The sequence below is a fragment of the Mobula hypostoma genome, chromosome X1, assembly GCF_963921235.1.
Source record: "Mobula hypostoma chromosome X1, sMobHyp1.1, whole genome shotgun sequence".
NCBI lineage: Eukaryota > Metazoa > Chordata > Chondrichthyes > Myliobatiformes > Myliobatidae > Mobula > Mobula hypostoma.
The window spans coordinates 54,006,937-54,030,028 of record NC_086128.1 but is presented as its reverse complement, the minus strand read 5'-3'; the positions used below and the strand labels follow the sequence as shown (position 1 = coordinate 54,030,028).

At 44.2% G+C, this 23,092-nt stretch overlaps 1 protein-coding gene across 1 annotated transcript in view; it reads left to right on the top strand.

The window, feature by feature from the left end:
- Positions 1 to 23,092, top strand: part of LOC134340202 (alpha-2,8-sialyltransferase 8F-like) — a 69,986-nt gene that overhangs the window by 29,471 nt on the left and 17,423 nt on the right. The window contains exons 4-5 of the mRNA XM_063037178.1: positions 15,706 to 15,792; positions 22,947 to 23,091. Of these exons, the coding sequence (XP_062893248.1) occupies positions 15,706 to 15,792; positions 22,947 to 23,091 (232 nt within the window). The remainder of the gene's footprint in view (positions 1 to 15,705; positions 15,793 to 22,946; position 23,092) is intronic.

Genomic DNA, 23,092 nt, shown 5'->3' with positions numbered 1-23,092 from the left:
TGGGTTGGCGCTTCTCCAAAATTCTTTTGTTTGGCAATGGTGGGAGGGTGTTGGTTGATGTCGCTTAGCCACCTCCAGCCATTTATTAAAATATGGTTATCATACAACCGTAATCTCATGCTGGATTTCCTCCCCCACTTTGAGTTTCTTTCCAAAACTCTATTTTAATCAAATCAAACAATCCTCCATAGGGCCATTGCCCTTGCAACCACCTGTATAAATCACTAGTAAAAGGAATCACATACCCGCTATCTCCTGTTTCCAATCATACCTTATCAGCTGGGGAGTGTGGTGAACTAAAGTCTCTCCCAGCATCTTTTCATCCACACATGTTGTTCCTGCCTCTTTCTTCTCTTTCTTTCTTGTCAGCTTGATAGGGAATTCCTTCCCTTCTTTATTCTTAGCTTTGCTGCTACTGCTTTCCATTCTCTACTTCCCCTTGTCTTGCAATTTAATGTTTTAGTTAAAGAATGCTATTGAACAGAGACTTGTTCTGTTCACCCCTAGAAGTCTCAATCTATTTTTTTTTACTTATTCAGTTGGCAGCTTCTTGGGTCTTGTTCTGGTTTTTCCTGCTTTATCTTGCCAATCCTGTCTCTCCCACTCCTAAAGAGCAGGATCGGGGTGGCTCAAACAGTTTTTAGACCCTCAGCTAGCCAATTTAGTTCGATCCTGTTAACTAGGCATCCCACTGACTACACCAATCTGTGGAATAAAAATGACTTTAGAGACCAGACTTCAAGCAGTGACACCTTTGTTCAGCATGATATCATGGAGAGCTTACAGAAATGTGCAAGGTTCTAAGCTACAGAACAATATTGATATATATTTATACTTCTAAACAGGCAAACATGCGTGACTACTGGCATACAAGTTACATAAGCAGATAAATAAGTCAGTATATCTATAGCACAAGGTATTTTTAATCATAGAACAAAAAAGTGACTAAATCATGTGCATGTGCTTGTTCCTCTTTTCGGCCGTCTGCACTGTGCTGCATCCTGATTATGAAAGACTACTGTCTGCAGGTCTTGGCTTAGGATATTGGGTTACTATGTTCAAATAGAAAAATGCAAGTTAGCTACTTAGCAAGTTAGTTCATTAACCCTTTTGCTGATCTTTCTTCTACATCATATACCTGTCCAAGTAAATATTGTTCACGCCCACGTCAGTTGACTTGTAATCCAGAGAACAAAGTTCAAACCCCACCACATAACTTATTTGTCAATTGACACAAAGGTTGGTAGTGTTGTGGATAATATAGAAGGTTGTCATAGGTTACAATGGAACATTAACAGGATGCAGAGCTAGGCTAAGAGGTGGCAGATGGAGTTCAATCTAGAAAAGTGTGAAGTGATTTACTTTGGAAGAGTGAACTCAAAGGTAAAATACAGGATTAATGGCAGGATTCTTAACAGTTTGGAGGAATAAAGGGATCTTAGGTTCCACATCCATAGATTTCTCAAGTTGCAGTCCAAGTTGATAAGGTGGTTTAAAAAGGCAGATGGCACTGACGATACACAGCAATGTTTTGCAGGCAGCTCACAAAACTTCTAAATATACTTTTTCTGAACTACTATTGCTGCACTCTGCAGCCTGTAATTTCCCTTTAAGAACTGTGCTTTGAACCATCTAAACAAACTAGTAATTTGTGATCACAAACAAGAGAAAATCTGCAGATGCTGAAAATCCAAGCAACACGTACAAAATGCTGGAGGAACTCAGCAGGCCAGGCAGCTTCTATGGAAAAAAGCACAGTTGACGTTTCAGGCCGAGACCCTTCGACAGGACTGGAGAAAAAAAGCTGAGGAGTAGATTTGAAAGGTGGGGGAGGGGAGAGAGAAACACCAGGCAATAGGTGAAACTTGCAGGAGGAGGGATGAAGCAAAGAGCTGGGAAGTCGATTGGTGAAAGAGACAGAAGGCCATGGAAGAAAGGAAAAAAGCGGGGGGGGGGGTGGTGAAAGCACCAGAGGGAGGCGATGGGTGGGCAAAGAAATAATATGAGAGGGAAAAGGGGATGTGAAATGGTGAGGGGGGTGGGTGGTGGAGGCATTACTGGAAAGTTTGAGAAATCGATGTTCATACCATCAGGTTGGAGGCTACTCAAATGGAATATAAGGTGTTGTTCCTCCAACCTAAGTCTTATCACGCCAGTGGAGGAGGCCATGGATGGACATATTAGAATGGGAATGGGAAGTGGAATTAAAATGTGTGGCCACTGGGAGATCCTGCTTTCTCTGGCAGATGGAGCGCAGATGCTTGGTGAAGCAATCTCCCAATCTACATCGGGTCTCACCAATACACAGGAGAGCACACTGGGAGCACTGAACACAGTATATGACCCCAACAGACTCATAGGTGAAGTGTTGCCTCATTTGGAAGGACGGTTTAGGGCCCTGAATGGTAGTGAAGGAGGAGGGGCAGGAGCAGGTGTAGCACTTGTTCCGCTTGCAAGGGTAACTGCCAGGAAGGAGATCAGTGGGGAGAGACGAATGGACAAGGGAGTCGCGTAGGGAGCGATCCCTGCAGAAAGCAGAAAGTGGGGGGGAGGGATGTGGGGGGGAAGGGAAAGATGTGTTGGTGGTGGGATCCAGTTGGAGGGGTGGAAGTTTTGGAGAATTATGTGCTGGATGTGGTGGCTTCCCTTCCTCCATCATCAACGCTGCCTTCAACCGCATCATTTCACGCATGTCTGCTCTTAACCCATCCTCCCGCCACCTTACCAGGGATAGGGTTCCTCTTGTCCTTACGTACCACCCGACTCAGCTCCACGTCCAGCTCTTGCTTATACTCTTGTTCTCCTGACGTGGAACATCTAATATTTAAGTGCCATCTGTTCTACTTACCAAGAGAGTTATCTGCTGTGACCCTGGCTGCAGTTTACATACTACCAAAGGCTGATATTAAGCTAGCACTTGATATATTGAGTGCCCAGATTAGCAAACAGGAAATAGCCTGACGCCTTTCAAATCATTGCTGGGACCTCAATGAAGTGCTTGAAGAAAACTCTGCCCAATCATCATCAACATATCACCCGCAGCACCCAGAGGTCCCAATTCACTCGACCACTGTTACACTGTGTTTAGAAATGCCTACCCTTCCATCCCTAGACCGCATTTCAGGAAATCTGATCATCCGGCTGTCCTCTTCCTTCCAGCATGCAGGCAGAGGCTAAGGAGCAAGGTACCAGAGGTTAGGACAACAAAGAAGTGGTCACAGGAGGCAGAGGAGAATCTGTGGGACTGGCCCATTTTCAAAACTCATCAGCGGATGTGAATAATATGCCACGGTTGTCATGGGCTTTATAAAGATGCTTGTGGACAAGTGTGTCCTCACAAAATCATTCAGAATCTTCCCCAACCAGAAGCCCTGGATGAACTATGAAAACTGCAATCTGCTGAGGACAGATCAGTAGCATTCAGGTATGGCGATCAAGGGAAGTGCAAGACATCCAGGTATAATCTCCAGAAAGCCATCTCACATGCAATGTGTCAATTCCAGACCTAACTTGAATCACTGAAGGATGTTCGATAGCTGTAGCAGGGCTTGAATGCTATCACCTCCTTCAAAATAAAGCCAAGTGACATAGAATGGAGATGAGGAGGAATTTCTTCAGCCAGAGTGGTGAATCTGTGGAATTCTTTGCCACAGGCGGCTGTGGAGGCCAAGCCTTTATGTATATTTAAGGCAGAGATTGATAAATTCTTGATTAGTCAGGGCATGAAGGGATGTGGGGAGAATGCAGAAGATTGGGGCTGAGAGGAAAATTGGATCAGTCATGAAATGGCAGAGCAGACTTGATAGGTCAAATGGTCTAATTCTGCTCCTATATCTTATGGTCTTGCATGCAACAAGGTTTCGCTCCCCCAATGAACTCAATGCCGCTTATGTTCGCTTTGACCCACAGAACATGAGGTATCTTCATAAACTCCCACAACCACCGATGGTCCTGTGATTTCAGGCTCTGAGGTCAAAATTTGAGCAGTCTTCAGGAGGGCTGCCACAGAAAGCCCAGATATTGTACCTTGTCAAGTACTGAAGACTTCTGCTAATCATCTGGTTGGAGTGCTTACAAATATCATTAACCTCTCGCTTTGGCAATCTGAAGTACCCACCTGCTTCAAGCAGGCTTCAATTATACCAGTGTCCAAGAAGAACGTGATAACCTGCCTTAGTGACTGTTGTTCAGTAGCACTTACATCCACTGTGATGAAGTCCTTTGAAGGTTGGTGATGAGACATATCAACTCCTGCCAAAGGAGCAACTTGGATCTGCTCCAATTTGCCTACCGGAGCAACAGGTCCACTGCAGGTGCCATTTCATTGGCTCTTCACTCAACCCTGAAACATATGGACAGTGAAGGTACATATATCAGGATGCTATTTATTGGCTCCAGCTCTGCATTCAACACCATCTTCCACACAAAACTAATCAATAAGCTTCAAGACCTTGGTCTCAATACTTCTCTGTGCAATTGGATCCTCGATTTCCTCACTTTCTGATCCCAGTCCAGCAATAACATCTCAACCATCAGCACAGGTGCACCATAAGGCCATGTACTTAGTCTACTGCTGTACTCACGTTATACTGTAAGGCTAAATATAGCTCCTATACCATATTTAAGTTTGCCGACAATACTGCTGTGATAGTCTGGATCAAGTGTGGTGATGAATCGGCATATAGGAGAGAGATTGAAAATTTGGCTGAGCGGTGCCACAACTGCAACCTCTCACTCAATGTCAGCAAAACCAGAGAGCTGATTATTGACTACAGGAGGAGGAAATAGGAGGTGTATGCACCAGTCCTCATCAAGGGATCAGAGGTGGAGAGGTGTCATTTCAATGGATCTGCCGTGGGTCCAGCATGTACTGTAATTGCCATCACCAGGCGGTACGAGTGGGCTCCCTCACCTCTGCCTCTGACCCTCAGCACAGGTGCCCCTCAGGGCTGGGTACTAAGCCCCCTCTTTTACTCTCTGTATACCCATGACTGTATCACAACCCACAGCTCCAATCAGCTAATTAAATTTGCTGATGACACTACACTGATTGGCCTAATCTCAAATAATAATGAGGCAGACGACAGAGAGGAAGTCATCACCGTGACACAGTGGTGTCAAGAAAACAACCTCTCCCACAATGTCGCAAAGACAGAGGAGCTGGTTGTGGACTACAGGAGGAATGGAGACGGGCTAACCCCTATTGACATCAATGAATCTGGGGTTGAGAGGGTGAACAGCATTAAGTCCCTCGGCATAAACATTACTGAGGATCTCAGGTGGTCTGTACATACCAGCAGTGTGGTGAAAAAGGCACAACAGCGCCTCTTTCACCTCAGATGGTTGAAGAAGTTTGGTCAGGGCCTCCAAATCCTAAGAACTTCCTACAGGGGCACAACTGAGAGCATCCTGACTGGCTGCATCACTGCCTGGTATGGGAACTGTACTTCCCTCAATCGCAGGATTTTGCAGAGTGGTGCAGACAGCCCAGCACATCTGTAGTTGTGAACTTCCCACTATTCAGGACATTTACAAAGACAGGTGTGTAAAAAGGATCATTGGGGAACTGAGTCACCCCAACCACAAACTGTTCCAGCTGCTACCATCCGGGAAATGGTACCACAGTATAAAAGGCAGGACCAACAGGCTCCGGGACAGCTTCTTCCACCAGGCCTTCAGACTGATGAATTCATGCGATGCTAATGTATTTCTATGTTATATTGACAATCCTGTTGTAGGTAATATTTATTATAAGTTACTATAATTGCACATTACACATTTGAATGGAGATGTAACGTAAAGATTTTTACTCATGTATTTGAAGGTTGTAAGTAATAAAGTCAATTCAATTCAAAGAAAGCACAGCAGCGCCTCGACTTTCTTAGAAATTTGTGAAGATTCAGCATGTCAATTGAAACTCTATAGATGCTCAATGGAGAGTTTCCTGACTGGTTGCATCACGGCCTGATATAGAAACACCAATGCCTTTTGAATGGAAAAGCCTATAATAGATTGTGGACACGGCCCAGCCCATCACAGTTAAAGCCCTCCCCACCTTTGAACACATCTACAAGGAGCACTGTCATAGGAAAGCAGCATCCATCATCAAGGCCACTACCATCTGGGCCGTGCATTTTTCTCGCTGCTGCCATCAGGAAGGAGGTACAGGAACCTTAGGTCCAGCACCACGAGGTTCAACAACGGTTGTTACACCTTAACCATCAGGATCCTCATCCAGAGTGGAAAGCTTCACTTACCTCAAATGATTCCACAACCTGTGGACTCACTTTCAAGGATTCTACAATTCCTGTTCTCAATCTTATTTATCTTTTGTTATTTTGTTTTTTCTCTTTTGTATTTGCACAATTTGTTTTCTTTTGCACACTGCTTATTTGTCTTTGTGTGTATTTTTCTTTGAATATACTTTATACTTTATTGTTACCAAACAACTGATATTCGAACATACAATCATCACAGCAATATTTGATTCTGCGCTTCCCGCTCCCTGGATTACAAATTGATAGTAAATATTAAAAATTAAATTATAAATCATAAATAGAAAATAGAAAAATGAAGAGTAAGGTAATGCAAAAAAACCGAGAGGCAGGTCTGGATATTTGGAGGGTATGGCCCAGATCTGGGTCAGGGTCCGTTCAGCAGTCTTATCACAATTGGAAAGAAGCTGTTCCCAAATCTGGCCGTACGAGTCTTCAAGCTCCTGAGCCTTCTCCCGGAGGGAAGAGAACGAAAAGTGTGTTGGCTGGGTGGGTCGTGTCCTTGATTATCCTGACAGCACTGCTCCGACAGTGTGCAGTATAAAGTGAGTTCAAGGACGGAAGATTGGTTTGTGTGATGTGCTGTGCTGTGTTCACGATCTTCTGCAGCTTCTTCTGGTCTTGGACAGGACAACTTCCATACCAGGTTGTGATGCACCCTAGAAGAATGCTTTCTACGGTGCATCTATAAAAATTAGTGAAGATTTTAGGGGACAGGTCAAATTTCTTCAGTTTCCTCAGGAAGTAAAGGCGCTGGTGGGCCTTCTTGGCAGTGGACTCTGCTTGGTTGGACCAAGTCAAGTCATTTGTGATATTGATCCCGAGGAACTTAAAGCTTTTGACCTGTTCCACTTGCGCACCACCGATGTAAATTGGGTCTGCTACTCCTTTTGAAGTCAGCAACCAATTCTTTCGTCTTGCTGACGTTGAGGGATGGGTTATTGTCTTTGCACCATGCCACCAGGTTCTTAATTTCCTCTCTGTACTCAAACTCATCATTACCCAAGATACAGCCTACAGTTGTGTCATCAGCAAACTTATATATTGAGTTCGTTGGAAACTTGGCTACAGAATCATGGGTGTACAGTGAGTACAGCAGGGGGCTGAGTACACAGCCTTGTGGGGCACCACTGTTCTGAGTGATTGTAGAGGAGAGCTTGACCCCTATTTTTACAGCCTGGGTCCTGTCTGTGAGGAAGTTGAAGATCCAGCTGCAGATCTGAGTGCTAAGGCCCAGGTTCTGGAGCTTAGGAATCAGTTTATTTGGAATGATGTGTGACGAAAGAGGGTTACAAAAGTACACATAGACTAAGATGTTAACTGTCCTGTGCTAGCACCAGTGGGATCAACAGTTGATCTGCCACCTGTCTTCAGGAGAGAGAGAGATAAGGAAGACAATGGAGCAGCATTTGGAAATGTTAATGAAGAGATGAGAGAGTTTAACGGAAGGAGACGCCGGTCTGAATATTGTCAACACCGGCTACTTTTGAACCCTGAACTGTTTGAAGTGTGATGGACAGGCAATACCCCAGCAGGGGGATAAAAAGGGGCAGGTTCGCTAAGACACCACACACGACACCACGAGGTAACGAGACCCTGGAAGCGGTGCGCCCCCACAAGTCGGTGGGAGTTTTGGAGGTCTGGTCGCGGGACCAGCCATAGACGCACAGGGTGGAAAGATACGGTCGGCGGGAACCTGGTGTGTGTCCGCCCTTGCCTGGGTGCCGGGTTCACCGCTGAAGAACGATCGTGTCTGGAACGGAGGGGTCACAGTCGGTGACCTCAGAAGACATTACAAAGGGCTTGCCCGAAAGCTAACTGCGAGGAATATCGAAGGTCTGTTTGGAATCCGATTTGCATATTCATTCGTTCTCTCTCTCTCTCCAACGGCACGACGGCGATTACTGCGAACTGAACTAAACTGAACTCTGTCACTTGTGATTGAACATTTTACCCCTAGACTGCGATAGAGCTGATTGACCCTATTATCCTAGTTCTGTGTACATGTGTGTTTATTTATTGCTAACCTGTTGCATTTATATCCTTACTATTAGAGTACTGTGTTGCTTATTTCTTTAATAAAACTTTCTTTGTTCCAGTAATCCAGACTCCAACTGAGTGGTCCATTTCTGCTGGTTTGGCAACCCAGTTACGGGGTACGTAACAGATGGTATTAAAGGCAGAGCTGTAGTCAATGAAAAGGAGCCTTTCGTATGAGTCTTTATTCTCCAGGTGTTCTAAGGAGGAATGTAGGGCCAGAGAGATGGCATCTGCCGTTGACCTGTTGCTCCGGTAGGCGAATTGCAAAGCGTCAAGGTTGACTGGTAGGCTGTGGTTGATGTGTGCCATAACCAATCTCTCGAAGCACTTCATAGCAATTGATGTCAGAGCCACAGGTCGATAGTCATTCAGGCATGCCACCTTGCTCTTCTTCAGCACTGGGATTATCGTTGTCTTCTTAAAACACAAGGGGATCTTAGACTGAAGCAAGGAGCAGTTGAAGATGTCAGCAAACACTCCAGCTAGCTCGCTTGCACAGGCCTGGAGAACCCGTCCCGGGACGCCATCTGGGCCCATCACCTTCCTTGGATTTATCTTCAGGAAGGCCCTTCTAACGTCCTCCTCGGTGATGATGAATCTTGATGCCACCAGGTCCGGTTCATCCGGAGGGAGTGGGACGCTCCTCTTCTGTTCGAATCTTGCGTAGAATACGTTAAGTTCGTCAGAAAGAGAAGCACTACAGTTATTGATATTCCCAGCCTTTTCTCTGCACCAAGTGATCTCATTTAGACCCTGCCATAGTCTACTGGCATCCCTCTGGTTAGCCTGGGCTTCCAACTTGGCTCGATATTGCCTTTTGGCGCCTTAATGGCTTTCCGGAGTATATAGTGTTTCTTCCTATTTATTGCGATTGCCCACAAGAAAATGAGTCTCTGGGAAGTAAATGGTGACATATATTATATGTACTTTATTAATAAATTTACTTTGAACCTCAGATGGTATGTTAGTCATGGGATTGAGTTCTGAGCTGTGAAGTAATGTTGTAGATTTATAAAACTCTGGTTAGACCACACTTGGAGAATTTTATTCAGTTCAGGTTGCTTCATTATAGGAAGGACATGTAAGCTTTGGACAGGGTGCAGATGAGATTTATTAGGATACTGCCTGGATTAAAGACCATTTCTTGTGAGGATCAGATGAGTAAGTAATGGCTTTTCTCTTTGAAGTGAAGGAGGATGAGAAGTGACTTGATAGAGGTGTATAAGATGATAAGAGGCATAGATGGAGTGGCTAGCCAGAGACTTTTTCTCAGGGCTGAAATAGCTAATATAAGGAGGTATAATTTAATCATTATAAAAATGGGACAGCATGGTACCGTAGTGGTTAGCACAATGCTTTACAGTAACAGCGACCGGCGTTCAATTCCCAATGCTGCCTGTATGGAATTTGTATGTTCTCCCCCTGACCACGTGGGTTTCCTTAAAGTGCTCTGGTTTCCTCCCACAGTCCAAAGACGTACTGGTTGGTAGGTGAATTTGTCTTTGTAAATTGTCCTGTGATCAGGCTAGGATCAAATTGGGGATTTCTTGCAGCGTAGCTTGAAGGGCCAGAAGGGCCTATTCCATGCTGTATCACAATAAATTGAAATAATTAGAGGAAAGTATAGGGGGGATATCACTGGCAGTTTTTTTTTTACCCAGAGTGATGGGTGTGTGTGTACACACTGCCAGGGGTAGTGGTGGAGGCAGATACATGAGGGAGATTTAAGAGACTCTTAAATAGGCGCATGGATAAAAGGAAAATGGAGAACTGCTCTATGTGGGAGAGAAGAGTTAGGTAGATTGTGGGTTAAAGGGTAGGCACAACATTGTGGACTGAAAGGCCTATACGGTGTGGTAGTGTTCTATGTTCTAAATGTTTAGTTGGAAAATTTTCCAATGAAAATAGACGACAAAAAAGATGACCAGAAAATGACACATTATTTGGTCTTAATGATTCAAATCTGCCATCCTCTCTTGGATGATTCAAGATGCATCAATGTGGTTATCTCAGAGACGACCTAGTTCAAGAGTTACAGGGATGGGCAATAAATGCTGGCCTTGGCAATAATGTTCAGACCCTGATAAATGAATACATATGGCCTTTGTCATGTCCATCCTTATTTAGTACCAAATTTCCATTTGTCCTTTCCATATAGATCTCTTATTCCCCTCACCTTATCTATATTTGTTGTGGCTCATTGACTTCACAATTTGAAAATCTGAAATGAATAGGCGAGCTATTAGTTGTGTTTTAAAGCCATGCACTTTATGCATCATGGACTATGGGAAATGGGTTACTTTGCTTCTGTCATCCAGGTTGTGATGCAGTGAAAATAGAGCATAGAACTGTACAACACAGAAACAGGCCCTTTTGCTCACAATGCTACACTGAACTCAAACTTATTTGCCTGCACATGATCCATTTCCCTCTATGTCCTCTTAAGTGCCAGTATCGTATCTGCAGCAGCCAATTCCAGGCACCCACCACTCTGTGTTTATATAAAAATAGGAACTTTCCCTGCGCATCTCTCTTAAACTTTCTGCCTCACCCTAAAATACATGTCCTCTTGTACTTGACACTTCAACCCTGGGAAAAATTTTCCAATTGTCTGCCATTATGGAATAGAACATAGAATAGTACAGCACAGTACAGGCCCTTCGGCCCACAATGTTGTGCCGACCCTCAAACCCTGCCTCCCATATAAGCCCCCACCTTAAATTCCTCCATATACCTGTCTAGTAGTCTCTTAAACTTCACTGGTGTACCTGCCTCCACCACTGACTCAGGCAGTGCATTCCATGCACCAACCTGAGTGAAAAACCTTCCTGTAATATCCCCCTTGAACTTCCCACCCCTTACCTTGAAGCCATGTCCTCTTGTATTGAGCAGTGGTGCCCTGGGGAAGAGGCGCTGGCTATCCACTCTATCTATTCCTCTTATTATCTTGTACACCTCTATCATGTCTCCTCTCATCCTCCTTCTTTCCAAAGAGTAAAGCCCTAGCTCCCTTAATCTCTGATCATAATGCATACTCTCTAGACTAGGCAGCATCCTGGTAAATCTCCTCTGTACCCTTTCCAATGCTTCCTCATCCTTCCTATAGTGAGGAAACCAGAGCTGGACACAGTACTCCAAGTGTGGCCTAACCAGAGTTTTATAGAGCTGCATCATTACATCGCAACTCTTAAACTCTATCCCTCGACTTAAGAAAGCTTATGGGATGTTAGCTTTCACAACTACCCTATCCACCTGTGAGGCAACTTTCAGGGATCTGTGGACATGTACCCCCAGATCCCTCTGCTCCTCCACACTACCAAGTATTCTGCCATTTACTTTGTACTCTGCCTTGGAGTTTGTCCTTCCAAAGTGTACCACCTCACACTTCTCCGGGTTGAACTCCATCTGCCACTTCTCAGCCCACTTCTGCATCCTATCAATGTCTCTCTGCAATCTTTGACAATGCTCTACACTATCTACAACACCACCAACCTTTGTGTCGTCTGCAAACTTGCCAACCCACCCTTCTACCTGCACATCTATGCTTCTCATAATTGTATAAGCTTTTGTCAGGTCTCTCCTCAACCTCTGCTGCTCCAGAGAAAACAACCCAAGTTCCCCCAACTTCTGAAAACTCATTCCCTCTAATTGAGGCAGTATCCTGGTAAACCACTTGTGTACTCTTTCCAAAGTGTCTGCATCCTTCCTGTAAAGGGGTGATCAGAAGTGTGGCCTAACCAAAGTTTTGTATAGCTGCAACAAGACTTCCTTACTCTTATTCTCAGTGCCTCAGTTATTGAAACCAAGAATCAGAACCAGGTTTATTATCACTGACATACGTCATGAAATTTGGCAGCAGAGAAGTGCGTGGACAGACATATCAGAATCAGAATGGGAGGTCAAATTGAAATAGGTAGCCACTGGGAAACCTGCTGTGAGTGACACAGTCTGTGTGTGGAAGAGTTTACCTGCCTGTTTATCATTGATCATCAAAAAAACCCACCATTTCTGCACTGTTAGTCCTTCATAGAACTTGCTGCTGGTGTTATCAGGAGAATCTGGATGTTGCAAACCTTTTTAATCTCTCCGCATTGAGGAAATGCTTGCAAACAAATTAAGATGCAAAATCAAACAAACGTTCAAATGGGGGCAGCACAGTGGTGTAGTGGTTAGCACAATGCTTTACAGTACAGGTGATGTAAATTCAATTCCCGCCGCTACTTGTAAGGAGTATGTACATTCTCCCCATGACCACATGGGTTTCCTCTGGGTGCTCCAGTTTTCCCCCACAGTCCAAAGACGTACCAGTTGGGAGGTCATTGTAAATCTTCCTGTGATAAGGGTAGGATTAAAGCAGGGGATTGCTGGGCAGTGCGGCTCTAAGGGCTAGAAGGTCTATGCTGTATCTTGATAAATAAAAAATAAACTATGTGAAGCATTGGTTAGGTCACAGCTGGAACACTGAGCAACACACACAAAATGCTGGGGGAACTCAGCAGGCCAGGCAGCATCTGTGGAAGAGTTTCAGGCTGAGGCCGTTCAGCAGGACCTGAGTTCCAGCCTCTGCAGATTTTCTCTGGTTTGTGACTGGAATACTGAGTGTAGTTCTGGTCACCATACTTAGGAAGGATATGGTTGTACTGGTTAGCGTATGGGGTAGATTCACCAGGATATTGCCTGTGATGGGATGCTTCATTTATAAGGAGAAATGGGAGGGGTTGGCCATACACTGGACACAGAACATCCCAGCCCCTTTTTGTTAGATACAAGTAACCTATGTTATGGCTATTTGGGTCAAGGAAATTCACAATTCCTCTTTACTGAATTCATAAATCTGAGATGTGGAATAAAATTCGCCCTTATAGAATTTATATGAAATGAAAAATAAATAAATAAACATAATTTCTTGTTTCAACTTGGCATTTCTTGACACATACATAGATTACGCAGTCTCATGTTACAGAATATCGTGAAACAGACTGATTTTTTAGGAATGCAACATCCCCTGTAACATAGAAGTCATCTGTAAGATACTGTGATGTGTCAGGGTTGGGTAATAAATGCTGGCTGATACCAGCATGCTCAGATCCTGCTGTTCCAAACTTTCATTTATCCTTTTCACATACATCTCATATCCCCCTCATTTAATCATTTGACCCAATACATTTTTTTAATTAAGGCACGGTGATCTTTGAGTCTTTATCCTGTTTCCCATGTGTACTCATACCTCAGGGACTGCAGTGCTTCAAGAAGGCAGCTCACTGTCACCTTCTCAAGGACAGCTAGAATTGGGCAATTAAATGCTGGCTCGGCTTGTGAAGCTAACATTGACAATGTACACCTATTAGCATATTGTGCATTTTTAAACATTTATTCACTTACAGATGTGGCTGTCACTGACAAAACCAGTATTTATAGCTCCTGACTGAGGAAGCTGTGGAAGTCTAGTTCATTGTCACCTGCACAAGGATGTGTGCACACAGGTGCATTGATAAACTTGCAGCAGTATCACAGGCACAGAACATCAGATACACAACGTTAGTTTAGATTAGATTAGATGTATCACATGTACATAGAAACATACAGTGAAATTTGTCATTTGTGTTAAGCAACACAATCTGAGTATGTGCTGGGGGCAGCCAGCAAGTATCGCCTCACATTCTGGCACCAAAATAACATGCCCATAGTATTCAGCAGAACAAAATGCAGCCATCATATAACATACAATGAAAGAAGACAACACCAACAAAACAAACCCCTTTCCCACACTCACAGTCAGTCCTCCAACCTCAGGATAGGCCACATCCAGGCCTCCAACGTCTACTTCTGGCCCAGGCCCTGGCCTTGACATCCACAAGAAAAACATAAGCTAAACATAAATAAAACACATTTTTTTACTGGAAAGAACATAATTAGAACAAAAGAAAATATCCACTTTCGTGCAAAGTGGTCCTGGTGTTGGTAAACTCTCATGATTAGGGTTGTGCCAGTGGTTCCAAGAACTGAGTGGTTGAAGGGAAGTAGCTGTTCCTGAATCAAGTGATGTGGGACTACAGGCTTCTGTACCTCCTGCTGGATGGTTAACTGCTTTGCTGGGCCTGGAGTCACATGCAGCAGGCTGGTTAAGGGTGGCAGGTTCCTCCGCTGTAGATAGGATCTTATGACAATCTGGCAGTATTATGGTTACCACCACTGAGACTTGCATTAGCACTGACCCTTTATTTATCCCCAATTTCCCACATAGGTCCTCTCTGGTTTATGAACGCCCATCGCCACTGTGTATACAAGTGAGTGTTTGGGAGACTGGCAGGATGAATGGGCTGTAGGTATCTTCTACCAGGTGGGAACTGGGCATTTCCATGTGCCATCTCTCTCCGTCAAAGAGCAACAACATTTGGGAGCTGGACTGAGCTGACAAGAGCTGGGAGTACTGAACAGACGCACTCACTAAGTCAGAGTTAGCAAGGCCGCTTATCTCACGCCTGCTTCGTCTGCCGTCACCGCTATTATTATGAACCTCTCCCACACCCTGTTGTTTTTAAACAGTTCTCAGGAATGGAACTCTATTATAACCTGGGTACACAAGAGATCCTGCAGATGCTGGAAATCCAAGGCAACACACACAAGCTGCTGGAGGAACTCAGCAGGTCAGGCAGCATCAATGGAGGTATAAACAGTTGACATTTCGGGCTGAGAACTATTGAAAGGCCTCAGCCCAAAATGTTGACGTTCATTCCCCTCGACAGATGTTGTCTGTCTTGCTGAGTTCTTCCAGCAGCTTGTGTGTTGTATTAAATCAGAAAGTTTTCTTTTTTACTGTAGGCATGTCCGTCTCAATGGACAGGGAGTTTATTCATTATATACCGAAGGAAAATAAAAGGAAGAAGTGGTTCTGATTTTGGTGTCGATGGGGGCATATACACGTAGACTCATGTTTCTCATTCAGTGCTGAGGTTCTAAATCAATTGACCTGCTGGTGTCATTGTGCATTTTAATTGCCTAGACAGAGCAGACGTGAAGAGGATGTTTCCTATAGTGAAGGAGTCTAGGACTAGAAGCTACAACCTCAGAATAGAGGGATGTTCCTTTAGAACAGAAATGAAGCGGGATTTATTTAGCCAGAGGGTAGTGAGTCTGTGGAAGTCTTTGGCGTGGAAGCCAAATCATTGGGTGTATTTAAAGTGGAGATTAATCATCAGGGCATCAAAAGTTACGAGCAGAGGGCAGGAGAATAGAGATGAGATAGATAATAAATCGGCCATGATGGAGTAGCAGGGAAGACTCAAAAGGCAAAATAGTCTAAATCTACACTTACTGTATGTCTAATGGTCTTTATAAAACAATATTTGTTTTCTCCTTCTTTGACCTTCTCTCCTGGATCTGGCTGCAGGCAGACGGAAGATGATATTATCAAAATGGCTTCACAGATTCAGCACTGTCCATGGCACCACCAGGGAGCAGCGGCCACAGAATTCAGGTACAGCTCGAAAGGAGGGAGTGCAAGTGTAATTTTCTGCAGTGCTTTTACAAACCCTAATTCAGAGAAGGAAAACCCAAATTCCCCCTCAGACTATATTTGCCTCAACTTGCCTCAATGTCGTTTATATTTATTCTGCCATGTAATTTATGCATGTAATTTATATTGTATAATTAACACATCATTCTCCGTAACTTCCGCCATCTGCAAAGGGATCCCACCACCAAACCTATCTTTACCTCCCCCGCCCTTCTGCTCTCCACAGGGATTGCGTCCTCCGTGATTCCCTTGTCCATTCGTCCCTCCCCAATAATCTCCCTCCTGGCACTTACCCCCGCAAGTGGCCAAAGTGCAACACCTGCTCACTCACCTCCATTCAGAACCCCAAACAGTCCTTCCAGGTGAGGCAACACTTCACCTGCAAACCTTTTGCAGTTGTCTATCATGTCCGGTGCTCCCAACGTGGCCTCCTCGACATTGGTGAGACCTGTCATAAGTTGGGGGACTGCTTGGTCGAGCACCTCTGCTCCATCTGCCAAAAGCGGAACTTCCTGGTGGCCAAACATTTTAATTCCGTTCTCATCCCTGTTATGACATGTCAGTCCACGGCCTCCTCTTGTGCCATGCTGAGGCCACCCTCAAGGTAGAGGAGCAACACCTTATATTCCGTCTCCAACCTGATGGCATGAACATCGATTTCTCCTTCCAGTAAAAAAAATTTCCCTCCCCCTCCCCTCTTCTATTCCCCATTCTGGCCTCTCACCTGCCTATCAGCTCCTCCTGGACCCCCTCCTCCTTCCCTTTCTCCTGTGGTCCACTCTCCTCTTCTGTGACAGGTTCCTTCCCTTCCAGCCCTTTACCTTTCCTACCCATCTGGCTTCACTTATCACCTTCTAGCTATCCTTCTTTCCCTCCTGGTGTCTTCCCCCATCCTTTCCAGTCTTGAAGAAGGGTATCAGCCCAAAATGTCAATTGTTTACTCATTCCCATAGATGCTGCCTGACCTGCTGAGTTCCTCCAGTATTTTGTGTGTTTCTCTAGATTTACAGTATCTGCAGAATTTCTTGTGTTTATTGTATAATTAATGTTAATTTAAGTTTACATAATTTATGCTTGTTTTGTTTGTAACGTACTGTGCCGCTGCTGCAAAAAGCAAATTTTCATGGCACTTATACTCTGGGTATGCATGCCCATGACAATAAATTTGAACTTAACATTCAAGTCAGGATCATGTTGATGTTTACGCTTCACACAAGCTCCCTTCCATGTCTGCCTATTTTATGCATCTATGCATCTATGCCACTTGCTCCAGTCATGGCCCTGGAGCTTGAGGTGATTGGTGGAAAGTATAGGGGGATGTCAGAGGTAGTATTTTGTTTTTTACATAGAGTGTGTTAATTGCCTGGAACAGGCTTCTGGGTGTGTTGGTAGGGTCAGATACATTAGGGACATTTAAGAGACTCTTAGATAGACACATGGAGATTGCAGATACAGCCAGCTCCATCACAGGCACAACCCTCCCCACCACCGAGGACATCTTCAAGTAGTGTCATCCATCATTAAGGACCCTCACCATCCAAGAAATGCCATCTTCTCATTACTATCATTAGGGAGGAGGTACAGAGCCAGAAGATCCATATTCAATGTTTTGGAAACAACTTCTTCCACTCCGACTTCAGACTTCTGAATGGTCCACACACCCATGAAAACCATTTCATTTTCCCTCTTTAGCATTATTTATTTATTTGTTGTAACCTATAGTAAATTTTACACATTGAACTATACTGCTGCTGCAAAATAACAATTCCAAGACATATATCAGTGATAATAAACCCAATTTTGATTCTGAAGTAATATCCATCCAAATCACTCACTTGGTCTGTTGTTGTCTGTCTCTTGATGACACAATATCTCTTCGATATTGTGAGAGTCTCTGCCTCCCCCACCCTCCTAGGCAGTGTGATCCTGATTCCAGCCACCCTCTTGATGAAAAAAAATCTTTCTTTGATCTCCTGTAAAAGTCTTACCCCATACCTTCTAGTGTCAATGCCACCTGCTATAGGGAAATGTTTCTATCTATGGGGAACCCTATTTATCTGATGTTACGGTGTTCGCCGAGCTTGGTAATTAGCTGACAGATGTTTCAAGATCAGTCGAGGTGATATCCTTAGTGTGCACTTGTAGGTGTTTCTCTCTGGGGGTGCTCGTGTTTATATAGGCCCCTGTTTGCATGCCTCAGTCCTGATTGGCTACCCCTTCAGTTGACCTTTGAATTCGATTGGCTCGCGTTTCTGCGGCCCTTAGGGTTCGTAAATGACATCTACTTTGATATGTTTGTTTACAGAGTTATCAGAAGAGAACCACACTTCTAAAAATTCTTGTGCCTGCTTCATGTTTGCCTGTACCAGAGCCTCTGTGGTGTCCCAGTTAAAGTGATGTCCTTTTTCGTCCTCATGTACCGAGATCAGCGACAGTGGATCATGTCTCCGTACCGTCAGTTTGTGTTCCCATAAACAAGTTGAGAGTTTACGTTCTGTCTGGCCTGTGTAGTTCTTGTTGCAGTCTCTACAGGTGATCCTGTACGTCACATTGCTTTTGTCAGTTGTCTGTACTGGTACCTTGGTTCTTGAGACAAGCTTCCTTAAAGTTACCGTTGGTTTATGAGCGACTGTAATGCCGTGAGTTTCAAGCTATTGAGCTGTTATTTCTGGGATATTCCTGATGTAGGGCAAGGTGAGTTTCAGTGCATGTTGAGCAGGGACAGCGTGACTTTCTGTCCTTAGTAAGCATCTCCTGATGAAATTCTGTAGGTAACCATTGCTCTGGGGCAATTTGAATAAGTGCTTCTGTTCCCTGGCCTGAAGTTCAGGTGCTGCAGTGTGTTTGTGCTCTCTTAAGTAAGGTGCAAATGCAGCTTTTGCTGTGGCGGCTGGGTCGTTGCTATGGTAGTTCAATACTTAGTCCATGTGTGTACCCTTCCAGTAGACAGATGTCTCTAATGTACTGTCTGTCCTTCTCACGACAAGGACATCCAGGAATGCAAGTTGGTTCTTTCTTTCTCTTTCCATTATAAACTTGATGTTGCTGAATATGTTATAGATTTGGTTAAACCTTCTATTTTATTTTGTTTGAGTATGACAAACACTAGACACTAGAATACTACAGCACAGTACAGGCCCTTCGGCTCTCGGTGTTGTGCCGACCCATATATTCCTTAAAAAAATGTACTAAACCCACACTACCCCATAACCCTCTATTTTTCTTTCATCCATGTGCCTGTCCAAGAGGCTCTTAAGTACCCCTAATGTTTTAGCCTCCACCAGCATCCCTAGCAAGTCATTCCAGGCACCCACAACCCTCTGTGTAAAGAACTTACCCCTGATGTCTCCCCTCAACTTCCCTCCCTTAACTTTGTACATACGCCCTCTGGTGTTTGCTATTCGTGCCCTGGGAAACAGGTACTGGCTATCCACCCTATCTATGCCTCTCATAATCTTGTAGACCTCTATCAAGTCCCCTCTCATCCTTCTACACTCCAAAGAGAAAAGTCCCAGCTCTGCTAACCGTGCCTCATAAGACTTGTTTTCCAATCCACGCAACATCCTGGTAAATCTCCTCTGCACCCTCTCCATAGCTTCCACATCCTTCCTATAATGAGGTGACCAGAACTGAACACAGTACTCTTTTAAGTGTGGTCTCACCAGAGATTTGTAGAGTTGCAACATGACCTCTCTACTCTTGAACTCAATCCCCCTATTAATGAAGCCTAGCATCCCATAGGCCTTCTTAACTATCCTATCAACCTTTGCAGCGACCTTGAGGGATGTATGGATTTGAACCCCAAGGTCCCTCTGTTCATCCACACTCTTAAGTAACCGACCATTAACCCTGTACTCAGCCTTCTGGTTTGTACTTCCAAAATGTATCACCTCACACTTATCCGGATCGAACTCCACCTGCCACTTTTCTGCCCAACTCTGCATCCTGTCAATATCCTCTTGTAACTTTCAACAACCTACAGCTCCATCCACAACTCCTCCAATCTTTGTGTCGTCCGCAAACTTACTCACCCAACCTTCCGCCTCCTCTTCCAGGTCATTTATAAAAGTCACAAAGAGCAGGGGTCCCAGGACAGATCTTTGCGGCACTCCACTAGTCACCGACCTCCAGGCAGAATACGTTCCTTCCACTACTACCCTCTGCTTTCTTCCTTTAAGCCAATTTTTTATCCAAACAGCCAAGTTTCCACTGATCCCATGTCTCATGACTTTCTGGATGAGTCTTTCATAGAAACCATAGAAACTACAGCACAGAAGCAGGCCTTTTGGCCCTTCTTGGCTGTGCCGAACCATTTTCTGCCTAGTCCCACTGACCTGCACACGGACCATATCCCTCCATATACCTCCCATCCATGTATCTGTCCAATTTATTCTTAAATGTTAAAAAAGAACCCGCATTTACCACCTCGTCTGGCAGCTCATTCCATACTCCCACCACTCTCTGTGTGAGGAAGCCCCCCCAATGTTCCCTTTAAACTTTTCCCCCCTCACCCTTAACCCATGTCCTCTGGTTGTTTTCTCCCCTTGCCTCAGTGGAAAAAGCCTGCTTGCATTCACTCTATCTATACCCATCATAATTTTATATACCTCTATCAAATCTCCCCTCATTCTTCTACGCTCCAGGGAATGAAGTCCTAACCTATTCAACCTTACTCTGTAAGTGAGTTTCTCAAGTCCCGGCAACATCCTTGTAAACCTTCTCTGCACTCTTTCAACCTTATTAATATCCTTCCTGTAATTTGGTGACCAAAACTGAACACAATACTCCAGATTCGGCCTCACCAATGCCTTATACAACCTCATCATAACATTCCAGCTCTTATACTCAATAAAAGTATTCGTGGGGGACCTTGTCAAATTCCTTGCTGAAATCCATGTAGACCACATCTACCGCCCTACCCTCATCAATTTCTTTTGTTAGCTCTTCAAAAAACTCAATTAGGCTTGTGAGGCATGACCCTCCCTTCACAAAGCCATGTTGACTATCCTTGAGTAGACAGTACTTCTCCAAGTGTTCATAGATCCTATTGTTAAGAGTCCTTTCCAATAGTTTGCAGACCACTGACGTCAGAGGCTTTTTCCCAGGGCTGAAGTGGTTGCCACAAGTGGGCACAGGTTTAAGGTGATAGGGAGTAGGTACAGAGGAGATGTCAGGGGTAAGTTTTTTACGCAGAGAGTGGCGAGTGCATGGGATGGGATGCCGGCAACGGTGGTGGAGGTGGATACGATAGGGTCTTTTTCAATGGGTACATGGAGCTTAGAAAAATAGAGGGCTATGGGTAAGCCTAGTAATTTCTAAGGTAGAGACATGTTTCGGCATAACTTTGTGGGCCGAAGTGCCTGTATTGTGCTGTAGGTTTTCTATGTTTCTATCTATGTACAGTACCCAGAGTTTGGGTTTAAGGACTGGAAGTGCTATCTTTTCTAGTCTTTGTATAATGACCTCAGCAATGAAACTGGATATCAGTGATCCCAATATAAATCTGCCTTTCAAATTTCAAATATGTTGACAGACCTATGCTGCTGGATTTCAGTGTCTATGCTGTACGCTTGGCTTCCATTAGTAGTTCTTTCACAGTTTCTCTTGCCAGATCTCACAGGATCACCTGTGGAGACCAACAAGAACTACGCCAGCAAGTACTCCCAGAGAGAAACACCAGCAACTGTGCACTGAGAATGTCACCTTGACTGGTGATGAAATGTCTGCAAGCTAATTGCCAAGCTCGCGAACACACCAACTTCAAACGCCTCAATTCACCACCATCCTAAACCCTATCCATCTCTCTCGAAATGCAGCACGGTAGCAAAGCAGTTAGCATAATGCTATTAGAACTCCAACGACCCAGGTTTAATTCTGTTGCTGTCTGTAAGGAGTTTGTATACGGTCTCCTCATGACAGTGTGAGTGTCCTCCAGGTGGTCTGGTTTCTTCCCACATTCCAAAGACATATGGGTTAACGATGAGCTTTATTTGTCACATGTACATTGAAAAATGCAGTGAATTGCATTGTTTGTGTCAAATCAAAGCAGTGAGGATGCGTTGGGGGCACATGTGATGTAATGATCGGACTGCTATGGGCTTGTTCTTGCTGATGACATCAACCATAGGACATGACACTCTGGGATTTGGGCTTGATTTTTTTTTTAAACTGTTGGTACTGTCTTTTATACCTTGGCCCTGGAGGAACGCTGCTTTATTTTGCTGTATCCATGGGTATTCATGTGACAACTAAATTTAAACTTGAATTGGGTGCTATGGGTTTGTTGGGCTGGAAGGGTCTATTACCGTGGTGTATCTCTAAATAAATGAAACAAAAGCTGGGAAGTGGAAGTTTGAATGATTGTGAGCCTGTGGTCAGTCGCACACCAAACTGGATCAGGAATTTCGGAACATGGTAAGGTTACTGATTAATGAATGAATGAATGAATGAATTACTAATTAGTGACTTCTTTGGGAAAAGATTCTAGATTTAATTAATTAGATTCAAATTCTAAACTTCTGTGGTAGAGTTTGAATCATATTATTATTACTGCAATGATTTAGAAAGAAAGATTAGCTTTATTTGTCACATGTATATTGAAATATACAGTGAAATGTGTTGTTCACTTCAAGTCAAATCAGTGAGGATGTGCTGGGCAGCCCGTTGCATGTCCACGACTGACTAACCTTAACCCCTACATCTTTGGAATGTGGGAGGAAACTAGAGCACCTGGTTATGGAGAGAATGTACAAACTCCTTACAGATAGCTGTGGGAATTGAACTTACAGCTGGCTGCTGTATACTGTTACGCTAATTGCTACACTACTGATGCTCATCCACTAACTAGACCTGGGAAAATTAACCTGACATATTCAAAAGTCTAGAAGGATCAATCAACAGAAAAGCTGCTGTTCCATGAGTATGGGGGTGCTCTAAGATCAGGTTGGGAAGGGGGTGATGGGTGGAGAACGAAGAGGCCACGTTCTCCTTTCAGTTCTGTCTTGACTCAGATCTACCTTTCCACTCAAGTGTACAAAGTTGATCTCAGCCACAGAGCTCCTTCAATTTTGCTGAATGAGTATTGATGAATGATTGAAAGTTACCTGCCCTTTCAGACTGGAGCTCAAGAGGTGCTGCCATGCTGCATACAATTGCCTGGTCACGCAGAAGAATACGCCTGTCGGGACAGAGTTAACTTATGAGGCAGAACCCAAGAAGAAGATAAAAATCCATCACCAGATCTTTGCTATTTTTCCTAAGG